We start from the raw sequence: 20,760 nt of genomic DNA on the forward strand, positions 1-20,760 counted from the left end.
GGCCTCAAGGTTCTTGTTCTGGGTGACAGAGATTCATGTACATACAAAGATGGCTGAGTTTGAAGACATCCCTAAGGAGGTAGAGGAATAGACTCTTGCCTTGATATTCAGGAAACAAGTGCTTACTTTTTAACCAAGATACTGATCTAGACTCTAAGAAGAGAGTTAACCACCTACAACCCTGAATGAAGGGCACAGGTGATTCATCCCTCAGCAAATTCTAAAGCGGTGTGCCCAGGATTCTTCAGAGTAAAGCCATGCACTGAGCCATGTGTCCAGGGTTGTAAAGAAGCAGCCCCCAAATGAATTAATTTTAGCCTCATAGCAAACTCTTGAGCTCAGCAGTGCTGGCTTCCAAATAAACAGATCAAATGACAGTTTTTTCTCAAACGGCCGATAAGATAAAGTTTACTGTTCTTCAAATCTTAGGGAGCCCCTGTGTGGGGTGGAGGTGGGGGGTGGGGAGTAATGGGCCAGGAGAAATGACAGAGGGCTTGCCTCTTAGTTCTGATTTGCTTTCATGGGGGAATACGCCATCTAGACACCAGGCCCAAAGGGACAAATCTCAGGACCCTCATCTCTGTATCTGCCAGGACCAGCCATACTACAAGTGACCCAGGCACTCATGGAATTTAGGAGACCAGGATTCTGTGTTTCAGCATTGCTCCTCAGCGGTTTCACTAGAGATAAACATACCACCCCAGGTCTCAGCGTTCTCCTTCTGAAAAATAGGGAGATTAGAAAATAGGACCTTCCTTTAGATTTTTTAGGCTTAGAGTTTGATCCTGTGAAGCTCATTGTCCCCTTTTGACTCACTTCTGAAGAAGTCTCTCCCCTTCAGCTCATCATGGCACCACCCAGAAATGATAAAGATGAGCTTCGAGACTGATCCGTCCCTTTCTTGTCAGAGAAATGTCCCTGTTTTATTCTCCTTGGACACACAGTGCCCCAGGGGTGTGTGTGTATGTAGGTGTCTATCTTAAAAGTTTTGCAGAGAAGTGTTACTGAAGGCTCTCAAAGAGTCAAACATGTAGCAGGGGAAGCCAGCATACACGACTTACTAATGCTGAAGAGCCCTGGTTGACCAGAGACAGGGATTTCTATTGAGTTTTCCCTGGCTCTGTTGTATTTGCATATCCTTAATTTCGTGGCTTTATCATGGGCTTTATTGATACGCAGTATGTAGATGAGACTCCTGGTTTGTCATGTAGGACTGCTTTTTATCCTGAGAAACGTGATGGTGATCTCACTACCTTCTAACAAGCCAGCGGCCCTTTACTGGAAGGAGTGACATCTTGGTCCATAACACTAAACCTGTCTTTGGCAGTAATTCAGAAGCAAAGCATAGGTATCCTTCAAGACTACATGCAGTTTAGAATAAGGTGTTAGTTGAGTGAATTCCATCTCTGAATGTGGATTAGTCCAACAGATTTTGGTACTGTGGTGTGCATCACATTAATGACAAGGTGTTCATTCTTGCGTAAAGATTATTATGGCTCTGAGGTATTACTATAACACTCCAGTGAATTTTTTTTCTTTCTTTTTTTTTTTTTTTTTGAGACATAGTCTCACTCTTGCCCAGGCTGGAGTGCAGTGGCGTGATCTTGATTCACTGCAACCTCCACCTCCTGGGTTCAAGCAATTCTCCTGCCTCACCTCCCAGGTACCTGGGATTACAGGCGTCCACCACCATGCCTGGCTAATTTTTGTATTTTTAGTATTGACAGGGTTTCACCATGTTGGTCAGGCTGGTCTCAAACTCCTGACCTCAGGTGATCCACCCACCTCGGCCTCCTAAAAGTGCTGGGATTACAGGCGTGAGCCACCACGCCCGGCCTCCAGTGAGTTTTTCCTGACTTTTCTCTCTGCACAAGGCCTCTAGGAAGGTTGAGGAGAAAGAAGTAGGAGCACTCCTGAGGGCGGCTGCTGGTCTTCTGCCTCTTTCCACAGTCTAGAAACTTTAACTTCCTCTCTACCCCTGTTACTTATGCAGCATCTCAAAAATTCTGAAATTACTCAAAATTTTTAATTGGCAGGAGGCAGAGATGCCTGCATAGTTTGGATACTGTCTAGGAGCCTCTCATCTAAGGCTGAGTGCCGAATACAGGACAGAACTGGTTTCCTTTCTCTTTCCAGCCTAGCACCACCCCTCAGAGGAGAAATCATGAAAAAGAGGGACTGAGCTGAGCTATCTTTCTCATGTTTGGGGGTCACACCTGCAAGGGATATTCAGTGGGCACTCTCTCCCCTATTGGAGGTCTCATCGTGCACTCCAAGCCAATGTCAGGGGTGGCTGTGGTTCTTGAATCTGTGGCTGAGGACGTTGCCACACTGGCCTGTGAAGGGGCTGGCTTGCTTTCTCCCGTTGGTCAATCTGTGATAGCCTCTGATCAGCCCCAGCGTCAGCAAGGACTTGCTACAGCTGTGAGCATCGGTGTTTTCTCTCCCCATTCCCCCTCTCCCTCAGCCCTGGATCTCTTCAACACTGAAGCAAATGGTGAGAAAGGAGGCTATTGCCAGAGCAACACAAGGATTCTTCAGAAATACACTCAAACTGTGTTTGTTCTTACAACTTACATTTTGGCAAAAATGTGATTGGGTGAAAAATTATCATAAGCATATTTTTTTTGGTGCACCTAATTTTAAGATACAAATAGGCCGCAGGCTTGTGTGGCCTTCACTGTCTATTAAGAAAACACAGCATAAATCATCAAAATCTTGACATTTTGATTTTAGAAATTGGGTGTGAAAGAATCTGCTACTTCAGTGGAAATCCCAAACTCCGGGCTAACTTAAACAGTAATGAAATGTAATTATTGCCTGTTAAGTGAATCCAGATAGCAGCATCTGCCTTCAGGGCCTAGCCTAATGGTGGACACGCGGCTGATGCTTTCTAAATACTTGTGCACATGCCCTTGGTGTTCAGCACTCAGTAATTAGGGCTCAAACCTCACCTGAATGTGCCTGTGAGACACTGACCAATTTGCCTCACTTTTCTGAGCGGTAGTTTTCTCACTTATAAAATGGATATAACAATAGTATAGACCTCAGGACTGTCTTGAGGATTAGATTAGGTAATACATGAGAAAGGCTTAAGCATAGTGCTTAAATAATAAGTGGTAGCTATATAATCATTATAGTATTTCTGCTTGCTTGGCAAGTTTTGGTATATTTTTTTGTTTCAAGGATTTGTCACATTCTAAGGGAACAGGGATATCTTGTAGCTTTTAGAATTGACCTTATTCTGTTCAAATCAAACACACATACAGTGCATAGGGTCCTTCCCCGTCCCTTAAGAGCCTGCCTGTGTTGGAGCTGCAGGGTACACAGCAGGACTGCCGTGGCTTTGGTGTGACCAGGGGTGTCCTCAGATAGCTTTTTTATAAAGCAGGAGAGACCAGTCAAATTGAAAACAAAGAGCTCCTTCCTCCCACTCCCTTTCTTCCTGAAACACACATTTTCCATTCCTTCGCCTTCTGGGGACAGCTTCTCCAGCTGAATGTTGATTGCAGGTGGCTTCCCAGATTCTCCTGCAGAGTAACTCGCAGGCTGATTGCTCTTCAAGAGGTGAGAACTTGTCCAGGGACCTGGCAGAGCCAGCAATGCACATTGGTTCATATCCCTCTGGGATTCGTTACAAAAGCCGGGTGATCAGCCAGCAGGGTCGGCTTTGTGCCAGCTGTCTTCCTTAGGCTGTGACCTGGATGTAATCCATCGTGAAAACTGTAGAATGCAAAGATCCAGGTTTTCCATGACAACATCAAGCAGTTTGTTTGTGGAAATGCGTTTAGGGCTCTCTTAGAAGTCCATGGAATCCCCAGTGACTCAGGTTTGGGACCAAAGCCATTAGACTGAGCTCAGGATTTGGCTCACTTGTGCTGGCTGGGCCTATTCCACAGGGACCACCATGATCATGAGCCACCGGCCAGCTGCCTGCTATCTTCCAGGCTTCCCTTTATGCCGGGCTGGCTCTCACACTCTCTTCTCCCTCCCGCCCTCTGTCTGCATGAGTCTGAGTCCAGCGGGACGGCCTTAGCAACCTGCCCCACCAGTCTGACCAGATAGATTGCCCTGGGGCTGAACCCTGCTCTGCAGGGCTGCGGTGGAGGGTGTGGTCGTGGGAATGGCATTGGCAGTGGTGGCTGAGGGCCTGGTATGTGCAGACTCAGCCTTTTTGGAAGTGAGCAATGATTGAGGGTGAAGGGACAACATGAAAAAAGAAAAAGCAATCAAAGGAGAAGCTGAGAAAGAAGACAGGTGGGGATTTGCCTTTGCTGCTTATAGAATTGCTTTTGTCATAAATCTGATGCGTGGAAGTACGAGCGGCATAGGAAATGCAGCTGATCGCGCTCTGGGACTTGGTATTCTTACTGCTTTTTACACAAGGTAAAAAATCACCTTATGTATCAAGGTTGTGACCATAGCCCAACCCAGTGACTGTTCTCATGCCCTACTCATTCACTCCCAGGCCCAAAAAACCAGGTCAGCCACTGAGAGGAGAGAAATCAGAACAGCGGTTTGGAAAGCATGGGGAGAGGGAAGGAGATGCCTGGCTCACACAGAGCCCTGCCTCAGAATCCTACTCTTGAAAAAGTCACTGGGCTTTCTCTGAGGTGGTGTGACCTTGGTTGCCCACCTTCAGAATACCCTCAAAGAGGCATGGGGAGGGAAGAGGGAGCATCCCTTCCTTTCCATCCCAGTAAGCACAAGGCCCTGGAGACTTCTGGCTGCCAAAGGGAGGCTCATGGTTTCTGGCTCTCCAAACAGATGATGTCTCCACCAGAAGGCAGGCCCAACAGTTCTGTGTCTGAATCAGTTTAAGAATACCACTGATATGACACATTTCCTAATTCATCAGCCTTTAGGAGTCGCTTGGTAAAAAGTAAAAAAAAATCCACACATTATGAGAAGGCAGATCAGAATTAAATTTCAGTCCCGGGCACTTTTATTGGATGCCTACTATGTGCAGACACCTGTAGACGCAGGTCTGCACTAGAGAGTCATCATTTCATAAACTGCACCGTAGAGAAGCAAAAAAATAACAATAGTAATATATAAAGGGAATGAAGAATTCAACCATATCATTAAATTTAAAAAAGACTGCTGAAAAGCAAGTGGACCAAGCAGGTATTAATTTAGTCAATCTAGAGATACGGACCTGTTTTTAAAGAATGAGTTGGAAAGTCTGGAAGAAAATTGTAAATTCTCTTAAAATTCTGATATAGCAACTGATATGCAAATAACATGTGAAGGTGTTTTCCAAGGCAGCTACTTAATTGTAGACATAAAATTACCACAGAGCCATGGATGATCTATGTTCAAGTTACATTAACATATAATCATTTAAGCATGGCTCTGAATATTTACATGAGCAATTCGGGCAGTCTGTTTTTGGGTCCTAATGCAAAGGTGGTGCTCTTTTAAGCTGTAAAGCCACTTCCAAAATCATCTCCATCTGCTGTGAAGAACTGAGCAACAGCACAATCAGCCACATTTATGAGCTCCTTTATTGTAGATGGTCTTCCCAGTAGCTTTATTACATGGCCAGCATGTTTTTTCCTCTAAAGATAGCCATCAGTACAGATTAAATCTAAAAATATGCATACGGAGAAAACACAGCCAGTATTAAAATGCTTTGAGAATCAGTACAAATATGTGTTGACAACTAAGTAATTTCAAATAAAAATGCAGAGTGGCTGTGTGTTCAGAGTGACAGAGGCCAAGCTCAGGGACCTAGTGTTGAAATGATATCACCTGGTTTGTTGTAGTAGGGATTATTTAACATTTTCTGTACCCAAAGACCTCAGCAGACAAGAAATTTACTTGCCCTAGAAATTCCATAGCTTAGTAACTACGTTTTTTTTTAAAGTGCCTTTTACTCTATTACACATTACATTTTGCATTTTATTTATCTTGGTAACTTACTTTGAATTATCAGTGTATTTTGATTAAAGTCAAGCAGGAGCTCTTTCATAATCCTGCCTGTCCAATGAATAACTTATGGAGAACATATTTCGTAAAGTTCTTCCTGCTGCATAAAAGCCGCTTAACAAACAGCTTTTCACCCTGAATGTGAAGTAAGGCTTCATCACTAACTGACGGGAAGGAATCATCTGGCTAGATTAGTTTGTTGAGATGTATTTCAACGATTCCAGAGTTAAGGCTTTAAAAACTGCCAGTGGAAGTAATTTCCTTTTAAACAGGAATTATTGCCGAGAAAGAGGGAGGCTTCAACAATGGAGAAACTGCATCTTTCTTATAGATTTTTTTTTCTCCACATATGCTAAGGGCATCAGACAATTTTTAATTGATGGCTATTAATTTTGAGTAATTATAACAGAAACATCCTTTGCGGACATTGGTTGTAAGATCTTTTTATGACAACTATGATCTGATTGTCTTCTAAAGAATTCTATTTATGTTCCTCTGTCATCTTCTCTCCACCCTGGAGAGTATTCTTCTTGCCAATTATAATATCATGGGACTATTTTTAGTAGAAAATTGATATCCTACTAGATTTCTCTGGAGAAACAGCAAAAGCATTAATGCAAGCTTCTTTTTTTTTTTTTAAATTGGCACTTGAAAATAACCAGTTCCTTCCCTTTTTCTCTTGCTTGTCTCTGAAACGCTTACTGATTAAAAACTTCTAATATTAGTGATCATGTGCTAAAATGGCATGCAGATATAATCTGCTCTTAAAGATGCTGTAGTCGTTCACAAAGACCCTTTTATTGCCAGTAAACCCTTTGACTTCTAGCTCCTGATCTGGCCCCTGGAGCTAAGTGTGTTACTAAATGTCGCGGTTAAGCCTGGTTTAGCTTGTCCACAAACTCTTGAAACTTTAGAATGAGATGGAGTAAGCCACATAGGCTCATGCCTGTGGTCCCAGCTACTCGGTCAGGAGGATCACTTAGTTTAGGACTGTAGTGCAATGTGATCACGCCTGTGAATAGTCACTGCATGCTAGCCTGGACAACATAGTAAGACCTCATCTCTTAAAACATAAAATGAGATGCAACAAAACCAAGTTTGGACCTAGACTCTAAAGAGATTCAGAGCCTCCTTACCCTGCATCTTGATACTTGCTCAGTAAATAGGCTCTTAGAAAGGCGTCCGCATTTGAACACAGGGACCCTCTGCACTTCTCACCTCTTACCCCGCAGAAGGGTCCTCAGTCACAAGTTGCTTCCTTTGAAACAGTGCTGATCTACTCTGTGCTAAGGTATCTCCCAGTTCACGGCAAAATCAAGGAAGTTGAGTAAGTGTAATAAGATTTCATCAAGCCGAATGTATTCACTTCAAAGAACTGTTCTTTATTTTCAGGTTACATCCTTCACCCTTCTTGTATTGAAATATTCTTTCTTTTATGAAATGGTGACAGGAGATATTAAAGGCTATCCTCAGTGTCCTTACCAGCAAAATAAAAAATGTTGACCTCTCAACAATTTTTCTAGACTATAAAGTCCAGAAACTGTGGGAACCACCATTATAGAATATAAGGAAGCCCCACAGGAGGCGATGAGGCTTTTCAGTTATATCTCCAGTGTTCAGAATGGAGCCCACCACGTACACAGTGGATGCTCAGTAATTGTGTGTTCACTGGTAGAGACACGTATCTGTGGAGCCGCTCATTAGTCTCTTCTAGCCTCAGCTGTAAATTTACAGCTGTTTGGATGTAACGAATGGCATTAAGTCTCAATTCTGACCTAGACCCAGCCCTCCTAGACAGTTATGGCATAAGTAACTGATGAGCCATTATCTGAAGAATCACTTCAGAACTGGTTATCACTGAAACCAAATTCTGCTTGGGCTTTGAAAAAGTTATCATTGAAAAACCTTAATGGGCAAAGATACAGATTAACTAAAAGGGGTAATTCTTGGGCAGAAGTTCTTGATTTGTGTTATAACTCATACTTTGTTATATTTCTTTTATTTATAAATACTGTTTAAGTGCCCTAGACTCTGAATGGCTAACTGAAAATGGTGGCCCATCCAGCTTTTGAGGAAGACAAGCAGGCTTGAATACCTTTGCTAATTTCATTTGGGCTTGTAGAGCACAGAATTGGAACTCTTCTTGAGTGGGAGGAAGAGATCCTACCTCCCTCCTCCCACCCCCTGCTGTTTACAGTTTTTATAAGCAACATTTCACCAGAGCCAGATGCCCGAGATTAAGAGCAGCTTCCCCTGCACGTAGACACAGGAATAAGCAGATCTGTCACTGACCTGCGTTTAACACCCACTGTATTACAGAGAGTGGTACAAGGATTCAGGGACAGAAGGCAGTCAGGAAAGACAAAGATCATCAGCTCTGTTCTGTGAATTGAGAAAGGCTACTTGGAGAAGGTGTGATGGCTGAACAGTGGCCTGACCTATTGCAGGAGGGATTTGGGACTGAGATGCTCATTACCTGATTTTGTCTAATTGGCTACAGATGGCTTTCTTGCATGTGTTTTCTTTATGGATCATTTTGTGGCTGGCATCATTGTTCTGGGTGGATCTGTAATTTTCAAATAGTTCCCAAGCATACAGGATCTCAGCAAAAACTAAGCTGTCCGTTGATTATATTTGTTTACGTCTTTTTTTTTCCCCTTTCTGGTCCAGTGGGTTTGCTGCTTTGTTCGAAGTTTTCTGCTCACACAGGTGTTCCACATTCTGCACAAGGTTCACACATAGTGAGACTTCCATTGTTCTGACCTGTTCACTAGACTTCTTTCTGGAAATTGCTTGGGCCAAGGGCAGCCATTCCAAAGTGGCATCAAATCAAATGGAAGAGAGGGTGGAGATGGAATTTCTTCATCTTGCTGTTGTTTTGCTGTAGGATTAGCAAGTTGACCTGCTTGACAATAGGCAGCCGTTTATTTTGGTGTAGTCTTCCCCTCTGCATAACCCCTCACAGCACTCCTGTGGCTTTCACACTTGATAAGGGTTCCTTATCACCTGCTCTGTAATCCTCGTAGATATAACTAAGCCAGCTTTTGAGTGCATATCAGTCTCCCCTCTTCAGCTGGACAAATGCCTTGGTCTTGCAAGTTAGTCTCCGTTCTGTAGTAAAACAGCAGTCTAGCATGAAGGCTTAGGAAGTGGACCCTGGAGCCAAATTCTCTGATTAGAGTCCCTGTCCTGCCATTATTGTGTAACCCTACTTAGCCCCTCTGTGCCTCAGTTTCCTTATCTGTCAAGTGATACTAATAGTATCAACCTCATAGGATTGCTCTCAGGACTGTGTGAGTTATATTTAAAGTGTGTAACCAATGCCTATCACAGAGTGCTCAACAAGGATGAATTACTGCCATTGTTAGTATAAGTGATCTTCATGATTATTAAAAGGTTCTAATCACCTCTACAAACTTCCAAGTAAAGTTAAAGTAGCCATTGTGAATGTATATTATGAAATTGGGAGAGGGTGTTTATAGTTTCATCTCCATTGCATCTTTACTTGGAATCTATCATTTTTACTATAGAAGACCTTTCCAGAAGGTTCTTCCAAAGAAGTGATGTTTAGGAAATGGGCATCAGAAATGGCATGTGAAGCTGGTCAACACTGCCGAAGTGTAGACGACTGTGTAAGAGGCACTGGTTGTAGATGGGGATGGGGCTGGAGAGAGAGAGACTGAGGAACAGGAACACTCCTTACCACTGTCGGCACGTTTCCAGTGGGATTGCAGCTCGGGCCTCCAGCCAGCCTTAGAACAGTGCTGTTTTTATAATGGGACAAGTGCATCTATATCACAGTAAGACTTCTGATTTTTACTGGATAGCTTTCCAGATAGATCATTATCCACTTACTTTTTATTATTTTTACCCTGAAATTCACTCTAAATTGTATCGTGTATGTCTCTTTGTTCTGAAGTGTAGAGTGTCTCTCGTCTTGGTGACTGAGGATCAGTACTGCGGAGTGTCTCTGGAGTGCCTGCACGTGAGAAGTCTGCAGGTTCACGCCGTGGTCTTTGGGAAGAGAATATCTTAATGGCAAATTCAGTGGCTAGGAAACTGGATGTGGCCTGATACGTGTGCCCTCCTCAAAGCACAGCCTTCAGAATGTGACAGTTTGCCTTGGGATGTCATAAAAGAGAAAATGTCTCCACCTAGCAACAGTTTGGTGGCCTACAAGTAACTATTAGGGGCTGCCAGAATGACTTCCGGCTCTCAGCTTGGAAAATGACTTAGATGGAAAAGAGCGGGAAGCACACAGATGAGATGGCATGACTTCTAAACACGTTATTCCTCTACTGGAAACAGAAAAACACACCTCCATCCCAGCGGTTGATTTGCGATGCTGCTGAGAGGAGTGGGTGTTCTCCTGGGCTGCAGAACAGTTCTGCCTCCTCTGCCCACAGTGCTGGTACCTTCGCAGTGGTGGTTTCCGCCCTCCAGGCTCACGCTGCTTCTAGGTACCACCCTGCCTCTTTCACAAGTGGCCGTGGCTCACCTCATTCCGCCGCGCAACCTTGGTCTTCTCTCACCTGTCCTTTCCCACCCTTCTCCCGCATGCTGCTCCCCTCCCGGCCAGCGCCTGGCTGGCTTTCGCAGGTCAGCCACGGCCTGTCTTGGCGGCTGTCCTTACTGCAGCCAGGCCAAGCTGGAAATGATTTCAGAGTTCTGCGGCTAGACTCAGGCTGGTCTCTAGATACCTGAAAGTGTATTACATTTAATCAACTGACTACTTTTTCCTACATGATTTCCTAACAACCAGCTATTTTCTATAGCCAGGAAGGTGTTCGGTGTAGGCAGTTATGCAAAAGACCAGGCCTGTAGTTTGGTCCACACATGTTTCCGTAGTAACAATGGCTGGCTGTTTCAAAGACAGAATCTGAACTCTTGACACACCTAGCAGGTTTATCAATGAATGTTAAGGCAAAGTTGTGATGTCTCATTAGAATTAGTGTCAATTCTAATTAACCTATAACCAGGTACCTAAAAAGTATCAGGAATTGTGCTGGGAATGGGAGATACCAAAGCTTTTCTGCTTCAAGGGGCCGAGTGCCCCTAGGGTGCTGTTGTATCCTCAGGGCTGAGAGTAATGCACTCAGTAAACAGCTATTGAATCAAATTTAAAAAGCCAGAAAGAAGAGCTCAAGAGGGATGTCTGTAGGTGGTGGGAATACAATGAGAATAACCCTGTGGCAGGAAGTGGTAACATACATTTCCCGTGGAGGCAGCATTTGCATTGGAACAAGGGAGAATATGACCAGATGCATGGGCGTCCAAGGGGTCAGCGTGAATAGCAGGCTGCTGTTCGAGGAATGATGTGTATAGTGACCACATTGTTCACTATCACCAGCATCTGAAACCTATAGCATCCCACTCCTCTAACCCGGCCATGGCCACCCATAAATGGAGTGTGAAGGCAAGCACATGGCATGCACTCTGTGATCACGCTTGGGAACTCCCTAAGCGGAGCCCACGTCGATCAGAAGGTACTTTATGTCTGTCGTCACTTGTCTGCTGTGAACTCTCTCCAGAAATGTTCAGATATTTCATAGCTGTGGAATGAGCTGCTTGATTTGGACTTAGTAAAGGTGCTGAGTGTTGGCTCTCTCACTGGTGGCTTCTCCACAGATTGCTGGTAGCAGTAACAGGTGACCTTCTTTTGTTTCTGTTCTTAGAATTTCCTTTGCGAGCTGAGGTCTAGTCAGTCTTGAATGTTTACTCTGGAAGCCTCTGTAAAGGGGAGGTGAGTGTGGTGTCTAAAGACTCACCTCTTCAGACATTTATTCTGTAGAACAGGAGCCAGCCTGTGGTTCGTACTTTTCAAGCACGAAAAAATGGCCTTTTTCTGTACAAATGGTCAGTGACCCACAAAGACAAGAAGGCTTGAGTCCTGTCCATTGGCCAGCAGGTAGTGAAGGAGGGTAGGAACCGTGACGGATGTGGAGGCGGTAGCCAGGTGAGGTAAAGGCTGGGAAATCACCATGGAGCCTTGTCCCACGTCTTCACAAACTGAAAAGCTGTGGTTCAGAGTTGGCTTCTCCATTCCTAGCACCCCATCCTGTGAAAGACTGACGTGGGCAACTTCAGACGAAGTGAAATACTGTATTCAGCAACATCTAGCCTTCCACAAACTAGGGGACTGGCAGGACTATGGAAATGCTTTTCTTCCCACCTAAGGGATTTGATTAAAAGTATTTGATATCCCATTATTTGATTGCAGGGCAATATTTTAAAATTTACCTAAGACATAAATTTGTGACTGTTCTGATCACAGTCAGTGCAGAACGTTGCTAGAAAAGCAAGGCTGACTTTTTTCCTGGCGTTTCCTTCATTGGCACAGGGAACACAGTGATAAAATGTAGCCGCTGCCCTCACAGAGCTCACAGTCAAATTTATGTTATTTTATTCCACAGAAAAGTTTGAATCATGTGACCCCATTGCCAGAGATGCTCATGTCTTCTAACCCCCTTGGTACAATGAGGCTGTTAGAACACGGGGATGAGGATGTCTTCTAAGGTTATGAAAACTGTTACCTTCTAGGGCATCATTCTGTCAGGTCAAGCCATGGCAGAGGTTACCAACCCTGCAGGTGACTTATGGCTTCTTTCCATGGTGGCTGTGTTGTCTTTGGTTCTGGCCAGTGTTATTCTCCCTGCATTTCTTCTTCCTCACTGCTGGGTTTGCTGCGACCCAGTCATGAATCAGGTAGAGAATCCAGGCAGAAGAAAGCAAATGCCCACAGCCCTAGTCCCTTCCTTTTTCTATTACCCTCCACAACACACACACACACACCCCCAAAACAACAATGCAGCGAGGCAAGGTGATGGCAGGGCCCCAGAGACTACCAGAGGCTGGCCTCACTTCAGGAACTGCTTTAATAGCTGCAGAGGGAGAGTGGACCATTTTCTGGCGCACCTGTCATGTGAAACCCAGTCCAAAGCATCTTTTACCTTCCATTTGGCCTCTGGATATAACCTCTAACCAAGTTGATAGTCCCTGAGAGTGTACTTTAAATTGAGTACCAGAAAAGCCATGCCAAGTTTCCAGCAAACTTGGTATCTGTTACTGTATTCTCTTGCCTTTGTCTGAGAGGCCCATTGAAGAAGTTACTGATTTTAATTGTTTTATGAGCAGTATCATCAAGCCCATTTGGAATTTAGGGCACAAGTGTGCTTTAAACCCTGGGGCTCTCAGGCCTAGAACAGGATACATCAACCACCCGAGAGCCTCCATTTTCTTTCTTGCGGACACATTTCATTTTTATTGATTGGTATCTGTCAGTTATTTTAATGATTTCCTCCATGGGGCACTGTGGTTTAGAAATATTACAAAGGAAGTTGCACTGAGTCAGTAAATTTTTCTTAAGGGCCTACTGTGTGCCCGGCATTATTCTGAGCACTGGCATTAGAGCAGTAAACCAAATACACAGAAATCCCTGCCCTCATGAGCATAAAGTCTAGGATGGAGATGGTTAATGAGCAAAGTAAGGAAAATATTAGGTCAAGTCGTGTGAAGTGACAATTCTTGTAGGTAAACATTATCAACTACTGACAGTTTCTTGTGATGGCTAGGATGAAGTCTGTGCCTTAGGGATGCTTGTCAGGGCCCGGGAACTCCTGCCCAGACTGCTCAGAAGCTGCACTTCCCCTGAGAGCAGTGGAGACCCAGGGCCCGGCCGGGTTCAGACAGGCAGCTTTGCTTCCCACTGTGGACGTCATGAGAGGAGGACTACATGTGGCAGTCATCACAGAGGGATACCTGAGTCACTGACCTTGCTGGGATTCCTTTGGTAGAAGAGGCTTTATCTACATACCCAAAGAAATGACAAATGTGATTTTTTTTTTTACAAAAATTTATTTTTGCTTACTTGAAGGCCCACTATCTTCTCTTAGACATTAGTTCATTTTATAGGTGAGGGATCATACTTCAGTCCCTCAGCTCACAGAGGGCAGAGCCTGGATTCAAACCCGACTCCACGGCATTAGCAATGCTAGACAGCCATGATGGATGCTGGGAGCAGAGGCTGCCAGTCAGGGCAGAGTGGACAGTGACAACTTCCTCCACTGCCCCACGGAGCCCCAGGCCAAGGTGTGCTCGTGCTCGTCAGGGCTGGCTGCCCAGGTCGCAGCCTGTGGCTTGGCGCACTTCACACCCACGAGGCAGATACACCTCACTTGCTTTTTATTACTCTCCCTCATGGGCTTTCCTGTGTGCTTAGAAATATTCAAGCTGAGGCTTTCCACAGGCTCACAAGCATGGCACCCTTATGTGATTTTAGCAAGAGTCTCCCTGCTGTCCTTATTCACAAACTGAGCAGTGAGCAGCCACAAGATTTGAAGATGGCCTGAAGCCCCTGAGCAGTCACACCTGAGCCGTTACAAAAGGGAGCGCCTCAGGGCGATGAATGCTCCTAGCTGGGCTCAGCACACTGTGGCAAAGAGTCTGATACTATCATCAAAATAAGGATTGTATTAAATGATGTAAAACCTGCCTGCTTCCCCAAAGACCCCAAGACAGCCAAATTAAGATATTTCTTGTGCCCTGCAACCATCCAGAGCCTGGCACAAGGCGGCAGAGCCGGTGGAGTTTGACAGCAAACTCCATGCTTTGTCTTCTGTCCCTAATATATTAAAATACATTCATTTTACATTTAAGCCACATATAATACAAATGAAATGTGCAGTTAATGTTGAACTGGAACCAAAAATATGAACACTTCGGTCTTTTCCAGGGAAGAGAGCTAATACGGCCCATCCTGGGCCTACACTTAAGAGCTTTTGGGCAGAGGCTCCAGCACACCTGAAAGCCCCTTTGCATGCTGGGCTGGGAGCTGGGGGGGGGGGGGCATTGTACAGAAGGCCCAGGGAGGGTGCACCAGAGCAGCACCTTAGGATCTGAAGGGAGAAAACTATTAAGGTCCCCATCATACCTGGGGGGAGGCTTCATAGGGAACAAAATGGGATGCAGACAGATTAACTGGAGTTTATCATAGGCCTCAGAAATACTTAAGAATTGGTTGAATCATTTTAGATCTCAGCTGAGCAAACCTGTTCAGATGGAGAATATTTTTTCAAGAGTACTCAAGTGTAGCGTGGGGGATCTCCTCTCTCCCCAAATTACTACACTTCTCAAAATATGCCCTTAACAATAAGCTGATCTGCTTACATGTGGCAGGGGCCTGCTGAGGGCATCGGCCTGTGGTCAGGCTGCTCGTCTTGTTTCCAGTTTTGTTGTTACAGTGGTAGAACAGACTTCACAATTCACAGGCACCTATGAGTGATGGATTAGTCCATTTTACAGGTGAGGAATCATGTCAGTCACTCAGCTCATAGAGGGCAGAGCCTGGATTCAAACCGTACTCCAAAGTCAGAGCTCTTAACTGAATGGCCTCTTAATCTGGTGGGACTCCTTTTGTGCCTCACCCATCTCAGAAGTAGGACTAGGCAGGAAAAATAACTGATGCATTCTGGTTATATAGTGAGGAGTAATGCTGTGACGAACAGGAAAACAGATGTTTAAAATGATGAGGTAGTAGGGCCAGCAAAATGGAAGTAAAGTTTATTAGTGTCTAATAAAAATGTGCAGACAGAAAATCCTTACAAAGTTTGCAATTTGTTTCTAAATGTGTATATAAATACAGAAATATCTGGCTTTTACTGAAAGCACTAACAATCGGTAAAGACCTGGTCTCCCTCTAGGCCCTTGCTCTTGCATATAACCAGGTTGACATTAGATGGTTCTGTGTGAATTCCCTTAGACCAGGGGTTGGAAAACTCTTTCTGCAAAAAAACTATTTTAGGTTTTGCAGGCCATAGCAAAGTAGTCGTAGACATCCAAAAATGAATGGCCGTGCCTGTGTTCCAATAAAACTTTACTTTAGACCAAAAGAGAAGTGCTCACTGCACCAAAGCCGTGTAGGAAAACATCATAACAAGTTGGCAAGGCATGCTGGAGACCGAGATGGGAGGATCACTCGAGCCTTAGGAGTTGGAGACCAGCTGAGGCAACACAGCAAGACCTCATCTCTATTTAAAAACTTAGCCGGATGTGGTGGTGTGTGCTTGTAGTCGCAGCTACTTGGGAAGCTGAGGTAGGAGGATAGCTTGAGCTCAGGAGTTCAAGACCGCAGTGAGCTGCACAACTGCTCCACTGAACTTCTGCCTGGGCAACAGATTGAGACTCTATCTTAAGAAGAAAAAGAAAAGTAACAGTTTGCTTTTCCAGAAGAGAAAGTCTTAGTGGATTCACATTCCAACGTGTAAAAAGTGACTGAAAATAGTTCTAATAACGTGATTTTTCTTGATCAGGTCAGATCAGTTGCATGAAACCGTCCTAACACTTTCTATGGCACAACAGATGCCCTTGCCCAAAGCAAATCAATAACAGTTACCACAGATCTGTACAGCTGTAGCACCATCGGGTTTTCTAATCTGTTTTCTTTTTTGTTCCGCAGGTCTATTCCTTATCCTCGGTTTGATACTCTACCCTGCTGGCTGGGGTTGCCAGAAGGCCATAGACTACTGTGGACATTATGCATCTGCCTACAAACCTGGAGACTGCTCCTTGGGCTGGGCCTTTTATACCGCCATTGGGGGCACAGTCCTCACTTTCATCTGTGCTGTCTTCTCGGCACAAGCAGAAATTGCAACCTCCAGTGACAAAGTACAGGAAGAAATTGAAGAGGGGAAAAACCTGATCTGCCTCCTTTAGTTTGGAAAAGACATTAATGCCATTTTCTTCTTTGAGTAATCTTGGGAAACAGTCCATCTCTGGTTTCAACATTTGAGTCAAGTGGAGAACTAACCTTTACCTAACAAAGCCACGTTCCACAGCCCCAGGCTTAACCAGGACCAGTGACAGGCCACATCCAGCTACGCAAAGTTACTGGACTTGAGGGCTACAGTGCACATTATAAGGAATGGAACATGAAAACAGTATCTAATCCCTGACCTGGAGTTGCCAAGTTCTGTCAGACTCCATCTCCCCCAGGTTCAATGAAGGATAATAATCTACATCATGAGGGCAGCAGAAGAGACCATTCACCAGATTTGCAGGCTATTTCTGCTCCAACACTGCTTGCTTGTGAGCCTCTCTCCCTCAGAATGAGGTTTTGGGTTGGAGTTTTTGTTTTCCTCTTAGTTCTTTCAAGGTGTCTCAGTTGGAGATGAACAGAAAACTCTAAACTTACTGGGGACAGGATGTGTGCTAAAGGGCACAGCAAGATACTGTCTTTTGCTTAACTGACCAAAGGCGTCAGCAGGTGTGGTGTGGAGTCCTGCTGTGGAACTTATTCTAAGGCTGAATCCCAGGGTAAGGTGGATCAACTGAACTGTCACTCTAAGATTTTAGAAATTTGAGTAAAGACACAATAAGGCCTATACAATCGTATGAGAACAAAACTAAGAAATCTTGCTAGTGAAGACCTATTTTTTCCTCTTCCCAGCAGCCAGGCTAGCACCAATTCTGGCCCAGTCTCTGGTTCTCCTGGAGATCACATGTTTTTCTTCTAAGGTTAGGATTGTGCTTTGACTGCCAAAGGAAACCTCACTCTGCTTCCTCATTCCAGGGACTGAGGTCTCCAAGCCAGCTGTGGCTCATTCAGATGTTCACTGGGAGGACTTGCCAGAATCTCGGCACTTGGGGGAGACCTTTCCTCCCCATTTGGTAACTATGCTGTAGTCAGCCGTATTTCCAATCCCAACAGTAGCAGAATGGCATTCTAGAACAAAAAGAAGCTAGTTATGGGAGTTAAGTTTTTGTAGTTACTGGTGTTGATCCTGAAAGCAGACTGAAAGGACATTAAATTGCTGCAACTGAAGAACTGCAGCAAAGACTTTAATTCCAGTAAAGCACAGAGGACAAAGTTAATTCAAAAAGAGGAGCTAGACCAAGGTCACAGCACTGCCTACACCTGTTTACAAAAAGAATCCAATACCACTATGAATAAGGATCCAGGGGCTTTTAATCTACTTTCCATAAATTACCAGTATCACTATTCAGGAAGACAGTATCTCAGAGTGAGTAGAGCAGCCCAGAAACAAGCTACTCTGGCATTATGGGAGCTTCAAAATTGCATGATGACACAAACACTCCTTAGCACTTTAAGAAAGTGAGATGGAACTGCCAGATTTCTGGAAGGAGAAAAGGTGTAGGGTCTTGGGTTTCATTAATCTGTTCACTTGAGGGCTTTGTTTAGAACATTTCGATAATGATTACTAAGTACCTTCTGTGGACAAGGTATTGCGTGTTAAGTGCTACCAGGTCTACAACCCTGATTCTGATTTTACAACCTTGCCCTGAGTCAATCATGTTAAAGCTGTGTGAGTCTAAAACACCATGTCTTGGTGCAGAACAAGTAATTATACATAGATGGAATGGGACAAGTAAAGTTTTACTGCATTCTGGTGTTTGGCCTGTGTGAGAAACCATCTTACCTCACAGATGAAGAGCTAAGGGAAAAAGGGGTGGGAGGTGTGGAACTTGGCCTTAGTGAGTTTCCCATTCTGGAACCAAAATTTAAAGTGAGCAAGATGTAAATCCTGTGATTTTAATGAAGAAAAAAACGGGTATCTTCAAAGCAGCCTAGGAAACATTAACCATATCTCTAACACCACACAGAAAGAGGCTGGAGGAGCCACTGGACAAAGTTCCTGTCTCCGTACATTTATAATGTTCTAACCAAGTCTCTATGCCACCATAGTAACTACTTTTCAAACCTTGGCAATAATTTTCATTAAAAGCAATCCCTTTATCAGACAAATCTCAATTAAAAACAAAATTTTTCCCTGAACTTATCGGAAGACTCACTTTTTTTTTTTTTTTTTCCCTGACAGTAGGTTTACGATCTCAGTTTCCTTACAAGTTAAGTCCTAAGCTCAGAGCTTCCTCCGAGCATGTCCATCATCTGCTCTTTGGCTAAGGCAGCAGTGTACCTCTATATCAACCTGGTAACAGTCACAAGGGAGTGTGACCTCTTGGCCATAATGAAGTCACTTGACAGTGTTTAGTTTATTTGAATGCAACAGACGACAAAAGCACAGGCATGCACACACACGAAACCCCAAACCACTGAAAACTACCTAAACACTGACTTAGTAAAAAGATAATGTTGGGCCTTTAAATCTTGAAGCCATTAGCCAGGCTTTGGGATGAAAGGATCATCTAAAATGGTAGACTAGACCATACTCTTCCACACAGCTGTTTAAAAACCACTAGGTATGAGGGATATGCTAAAAAGAAACGTTAAAAAATAGATTGTTGACCCACACTTATTTTTCTAACCAATAGGACCATTATTACTACCAGGATAGTCTTATTTATTTTGCCTGAATTTGTGCTTAAAGTTTCATGATGGGATGGGCTGGGCTTCTCAATGGGCTCTGAGGCAGAAATATTTGCCTTGGATTCTGCGGATTCTTTAAACCTGTGTGCTAATAATTCAAACAATATTGCATTAATTGTGTAAGGGTTTTTTAATGGTTTTCAAACATCTGTGGTGTAATGATCTTTGTTAAACATGTATTCTGTAAAGTGCCATAGTCTTTATGTGTAGCATATTTAAAAATATATATGTATATTATACATACACAAGTTTTGTGTGAACGATGTGCAATAACAAAGGTGTATGTATGTTTTGTTGTTTTGGAAACTGGACAGGAGTCAAAACAGGGACGTTTCTGTTTTGGCAAAGGAGAGTTCCACATTTTTGCCTTCATGGCTTATTAAGTAACCCATAATTTTAATGCTACACAAATCTTATGTGAAGAAAAGACTGGTATGAAATCATTTTCTCCTGGGTCTATAATCACTAGAGTTAAATGTCAAAGTTAAGCCAACAAGCCAGGCCCAGTTAATGCTAGTCTTTCATGTGAAATGTGAAGCTGCCATGTTGCCTTTTCTCCTAGTAAGATAATTAGTAGCTGGTACATAATCACTGAGGAGCTATTTCTTAACATGCTTTTATAGACGATGCTAATGCTAGACCACTATTTAAGGGCTAATCTCACACCTCCATAGCTGTAAGAGTCTGAATTAGAACAGACCTCTCTGTGCAATAACTTGTGGCCACTGAAATCCCTGGCCAGCGTTTGTATTTGGATTGCAATGACTCCCAAGGGCCAAAAGAGTTAAAGGCACGACTGGGATTTCTTCTGAGACTGTGGTGAAACTCATTCCAAGGCTGGGGGGTCATTAGGTGCTTTGGAGGAACTCAGCACCACTTGATATTCAACAGCCACTTGAGCCAAATATAAAATTGTATTTACAGCTGATGGACTCAATTTGAGCCTTCAAACTTGTAATTATCCTATTATATTGTAAACGAATACGTTGTTTGTCTAGCATTGATTCGGTTCCTATGCATATGTATTTTCACAATGTGCTCCCCTCCCCAGATCTTAATTAAACCAGATTTTGCAAATTCATTCTTATTCTTTCAAGTCTGAGTATACTGGCTTCAATATGAGGCTGTATAATCTATCAAGAAACTGTATAATCTATCAGTCAACATTTATTTTAAACACTAACTTACATGTAATATTGATAAATGGAAAAAAGATATTCTGTATAAGAAAACCATTCAGGGCCTATTAAAAAAGATATTCACGTATTTTAAACTACTGAGTTCATTAGTAACATATATGTCCCTACCCTGGGTTATTTTTAACATCAAGTATGTATTTCTTCCTTGAATCACCAATACAATTTTAAGTAGGAAAAAACCTCTCAAGTATTATAAACACATCTTAATTTTAAAGTAAAGCTACAAAATATGAAAATGCTCCAAAGTATTAAAAAGGGCTTTTCAAACATAAATATGTAACAATGACA

General features: G+C 43.5%; 1 protein-coding gene across 2 annotated transcripts in view; it reads left to right on the plus strand.

The window, feature by feature from the left end:
- The window catches only part of LHFPL2 (LHFPL tetraspan subfamily member 2), a 155,258-nt gene extending 134,904 nt beyond the window's left edge, over positions 1–20,354 (plus strand). Inside the window, exon 4 of one of the 2 annotated variants that reach the window (XM_032277561.1) lies at positions 16,385–20,354. In XM_032277561.1, the coding sequence (XP_032133452.1) occupies positions 16,385–16,641 (257 nt within the window). In that variant the 3' untranslated portion in view covers positions 16,642–20,354. The remainder of the gene's footprint in view (positions 1–16,384) is intronic. The other variant, XM_032277572.1, reaches the window with a different exon arrangement.
- The last annotated feature ends 406 nt before the right edge of the window (positions 20,355–20,760 follow it).

Source organism: Sapajus apella, unplaced genomic scaffold (assembly GCF_009761245.1).
Source record: "Sapajus apella isolate SASKATOON/1434 unplaced genomic scaffold, GSC_monkey_1.0 scaffold1, whole genome shotgun sequence".
NCBI lineage: Eukaryota > Metazoa > Chordata > Mammalia > Primates > Cebidae > Sapajus > Sapajus apella.